General features: G+C 45.8%; 1 protein-coding gene across 1 annotated transcript in view; it reads left to right on the top strand.

Annotated features, from left to right (window-relative positions):
* csmd2 (CUB and Sushi multiple domains 2) overlaps positions 1 to 5,000 on the top strand; it is a gene marked incomplete at both ends in the record, with an annotated part of 282,856 nt that overhangs the window by 15,792 nt on the left and 262,064 nt on the right. Inside the window, one exon of the mRNA XM_080019861.1 lies at positions 1,324 to 1,436. Coding sequence (XP_079875987.1) covers positions 1,324 to 1,436 — 113 coding nt within the window. The remainder of the gene's footprint in view (positions 1 to 1,323; positions 1,437 to 5,000) is intronic.

Genomic DNA, 5,000 nt, shown 5'->3' with positions numbered 1-5,000 from the left:
CTTAAATGGCTTAAATAAGAAACGTGGATTGATTAATAATAATATTGAAAACATATACATGCTCTTTTATTTATTTAGTCGTGTGTGTGTGTGTGTGTGTGTGTGTGTGTGTGTGTGTGTGTGTGTGTGTGTGTGTGTGTGTGTGTGTGTGTGTGTGTGTGTGTGTGTGTGTGTGTATATATATATATATATATATTCAGGCCTCATCCATTCTTATATGGGTATTTTTTAAATCGTAGTATTTTCTCTGTGTTTCGGTTTCCTGTCCACACTCCTTCCACAAACTTCTTTCAGGGCGGAGATTTTTCAAAGCTCTCTGTTTTCTGCGTATTCGTGTGGCCCGGTGAAATGCATGTTCCATCAGACGATGACCTTGATTAACCCATGCGCAGTTGTTGTTCTACACATTGAGCATGCGCCAGAAACTTACAAACAATGGCGCTGGTGTGTTTACGGGCGGCAAATACCGTTAGGTTTAATGTAGGGTGACCCCATTTTGACACTTAAGTGTACCGCACGTTCATCCACGTGCACATGTACAGTATGCGCTTAAACATGCGCCATAGGATGGGGAACAATTTGTATTATTATTATTATTATTTTAATTGTGGTGAAAAGTGAATGTCAAAAACTGGGACATTAAAGTCTGACAGATATTTGTCGGGACCATCCAGGACGTCTGCTCACAATAGTTAAATTGCATTCATTCCCATGCGCCCAATAGTTCTCAGTCCACCTCTCCATCTGCGGTTCAAAGTTCGCCGTGCTGTGTTGTTGTATCTGCTGCCCGAGAACAAGCCCATCAATGTGCATGGCCACAATGTTCTTCTGTGTGTTTGACACAAAGTTTTATCGCCCCGCAGCGCTGGCCTGGCATGCTTATGAACGTTTTTCGTGCGTGAATGTTTTCAATCGTTTTTGCGTTCTCTTGTGATGGTTTCAAAAACACAGTTGGTGCAGCAGGAATTTATTTGTAAAAAAGATGTTTATAAAAATACTCATGTGCGTGTGGACAAGTGGTATGTTCGTGTCATTCACTACTGACACTCAACCTTTTTCTCACATTTTTCACTCATCGATCTCCTTGCCTCTCAAATTGTGTTCGGTAATCATCGGTAGATGATTATGAACCTTGTTTTGCTTTGCCCCCCCTCCCCGCCCCAAAAAAAGACATCCCAAAATAGCCCACACAGCGCAGCTGCTGGCTTGATTGGAAGAGGTTCCAACACCGTCCGACCTTGCGGCACTACGGCGATGCTGATTACATCTCGCTTTTTGGTCCGACGCTAATTCGTCTAACGTCTGTCTCTCTCTCATCGGCAGGTTAACGGGGTTCCAGTTGCCGTCGCCCATCGTGAGCACGGGCTCCCGGCTCACGCTGTGGCTGCTGTCTGACTACGCCGTAAGCGGCCAAGGCTTCAAAGCCGCATACGAAGGTAAGGAACCTTGAAAGCGAAGCGGTTGATCCCGACGTGCTATCGCCATAATGGCTTTGATCCTTCACTCACACTCACGTTCGCCATTAACTCCATTAATTGCTTCATTATATCAAGCTGGAGCTCACGGCGCTCCGCGCGGTGAGACGCCGTGAGTCACCTCCAAGACCATCGCTGATTTTATGCTTTCGTAATTATTCCGAGTTAACAAATTTGTTGGGCGTCATCCCAAAGCTATAACTACAGGGATTCTCCTGTGTCTCGTTACTGGGAATTTAACTCATTGCTAATATCCGTGCATTTAAAAGTGATGCAGTGCTAGGGTGGAGTCGGAGGCAGTGTCACCTTGGGTAAAGTCTGAGATCGTACAAACTCTGCAGACATCTTTAAAGGAGAAGGGAGGTGTGTTGTGTGGCCCCCTGCTGTAATAGACGTGACCTCCATCGCTCAGTGCAGAAGCTACAGCTATAACACTGCCAACTTCCATTAATTCTTGGGGTTTAAATTGAAGCCCGCTGAACTCGCTACACATCTCTCTCTCTCTCTTTTTCTCTCTCCCCTGCTCCGGGTCCCTGAAGGCCGGGGGACCGTGATCGTATTTCTCCTCACGGTTGATTGGGGGGTGGGCTTGTGGGGGGTGGGATGGCGTTATGACCCAAAGTGTTAACGACAGCGCTCCCATCACATTCCAACGTGAGGAGGGAGGGCAAGGAAGGACGGCTAATTAGGCAAATGTCCTGACAAGAGTGTGTCGGAGGGCTGAAACGCAACAGCGCGGACTGCGCGACCGGGTGCGGATCAAAGAAGAGGGAACGGGAAGCCCGTTGAGAGCCAATTTGGGGACATCTTGATGACTTGAAGTCAAACTGTCAGAGAGGCTGACGACGGTGATGTGATCTGTTGTCAAATGTCTAAAGTAAAGTTATCTGAATTGTCTACAACATAAGTCTAGACTTTTATGTGATAGATGGACGTGCTAAGCATCTAAAGCTTAAGCTGGCTGAGCGAAGACACCTGGAACAGACAATTGTCTTTTTGAGCCATTCGCCTGCTTGCTGTAGCTGATGAGTTTCCCTGGGCAAGCAAATTGGATATCCTCTGCCTCCTTCAGCCCTCCTTTGTTTGTATTTGTTTTCTTTCTTTGCCTCTCATTTTGCCTCGGTTCTCAGTTACAGCTAAGTAAATAATGTAGTCATTCATCGCTGCGGTGGCTTTCTCTGGTGCACCGGGTGCTGGTTATGGGTTATCGAGTTGCTGCTGAGCCACTGCGGAGAAATCAGCGTGTCGCAGTAATTACCTGTTACCCCCTGTAACAGGATGCCAGGACGGCATTGACCCCAGGTCACGTGGGAGACCACCACCCCCTGGCCCCAACCCCCAACTGTACTTCTGTACGAGTTAGACACGGGATTAATTAGAGGCCTGGAACTGCCCTGAATATGTAAATTACGGAACTAGGGTGGTGGTGGACGGATTTGAATGGATCGTTTTTAAGTTTCAGTAGGCACTTACAGGTCTCACACACACACACACACACACACACATACACACACACACACACACACACACACACACACACACCCATGGTGGCTATGCTTGACGACTCTACAGAGATTCCATTTCCTTGTAGCCTAGAAAGGAATTTGGATAATACCTTGAAAGAGACTGCAGGCTCTCTGAACTATCCGCCATCTGGGCCTCACAAGTATACAAATACACAAACCCACACATGCACACGCACGCACACACGCACACACTCACATACACAAACACACACTCTGAATAGATGATTATGCGCTTCCATAAACAATGGGTCCGTAATAAGCTGATTCGTCCATTCGTTAGGAACCATTATTGGTAATGGAAGTCTAATGCCAACACACTAATCAACATGCGTAGGTACACATGGACCAAAACATAGCGGCTTAACTCAGCATACATCAAGGTAAACATCCTGTCTTACCTCATACCTCTCTCCCACGTACGTATCCTTCTAGCCTTCCTCTCAACTCTCCTCTATGATTTATGGCCTCCAACATTTACGGCTTCCTGGCAGTGCTTGATGTGTGTCTCGCCAGGTTGGCCCGCTGGGAGGGAGCGCCCTCCTCTAATGTGGTGATGTAACCCCCCCCCCATCAGCTGACACACAATTAGTAGATATATTTCCTCCTGTTCTTTAAAGAAAATCAAACACATCTCTTAGACACTCTTTGAAAAGGACAAATAAATGACTTGCACAGTTGGGTTTCTTCAGCGTCTGAGACAGTCCAAGCAAGTGATGGCAGGAGTTTAGCAGCATCGTTAAATTATCTGTTACTTTGCCGCTTACAATTTAAGGGGCAAAGTAACACAAGCACATCGTAAATACCCCGCAGTTATCCACAGAATCAAATTTTGCTGTCTGACGGACTCATTGTATGAGGATTGCTAATTTCTTATCCCAAACAATTGCCATAGCCGAAGCCCCACCCTTGCAAATTGTATCCCACTTGGTTCCATGTTTTTCTTCTGTGGACCAAAGTGCATTGCTTCAGTGGGTTTCCCAGGCACACTGTTGCCAGGTGGCCCATGTCACATGGTCTGTAACAACAATCATCATAACCCCGCTAGTTGCGCCTAGTTCTGAAAGGTTTCACTCTTTTCATTTGAGACTCGGTTCTTGACGAGTCACTTTTCACTTGTTCAATAGTGTGACTTAGTTTGTTTGATTCAGTTAATATTGCGCCAGGGTGGACAAGGGAGGACTACCAGTGAACAATGATTGAGTCAAAAGACTCGTAGCTCTGTTTAGTTGTGAAGATAAATCTCACAAGAGCCATTTCATTCTGTCAAGATTATTTACTTTTGTGGAAGAATCCGAAGTGTGGATCCATGAAGTCTTTCACCCTAATTCTCTCCAAATGACTTATTTGGGCAGAGACATGCAAAGGTAGAACAACTAAAGCAATGTACTTCTTACTTCAAATGTACTTATTTTGGCGAAATGCATTTGATATAAAATATGCTCTTCTCCATTGATTTGATCCTAAGTCATTATTTTCAACTCACAAGTCGAAGATCCTTTCTCTCTCTCTCTCAGCCACTCACTGAATCACAAACTTAAGGATGACGCACATCGAGTGTCGTAAACAAGCCTAGAGTCTAGAGCTGCAGTTATGGAGTCCAGAATGAAAAAAACAAGCAAACAAACGACTCCTGACTCCAAAGTCATTTCAAAGATTTGTTCGCCGCGAACGAATCGTTAGAGAGTCTTGCATCACTTGATACATGTTCCGTCGGCCTAAGTTCATCTAAGGCGGTGATTAGATGCATGTCGGAGCGCCGGCACCGCTTTCTTCCCAATATCACAGGCCTGCGGTAGTGACACATTTTTTATCCTCCAGTAGTAAAGTAGTTTAGGATCATTGTCAAGTGGACCTCCACGGCTGATATGTCTGAATCCATTTCTTCCATCATGGTTGCTCCGCCGCATGGCCTCCGGAGAAATTTGGAGTCGGTCAAGAGGGAACGTCTTGTCACGGAGCGTCGGGGCTATTTAAGGCTATTTCATACAAACCAAACTTC

The sequence above is a fragment of the Zeus faber genome (genome assembly GCF_960531495.2).
Source record: "Zeus faber genome assembly, chromosome: 1".
NCBI lineage: Eukaryota > Metazoa > Chordata > Actinopteri > Zeiformes > Zeidae > Zeus > Zeus faber.
Note: the sequence above shows the minus strand (reverse complement) of the source record. Positions and strands in the feature narration are given on the sequence as shown.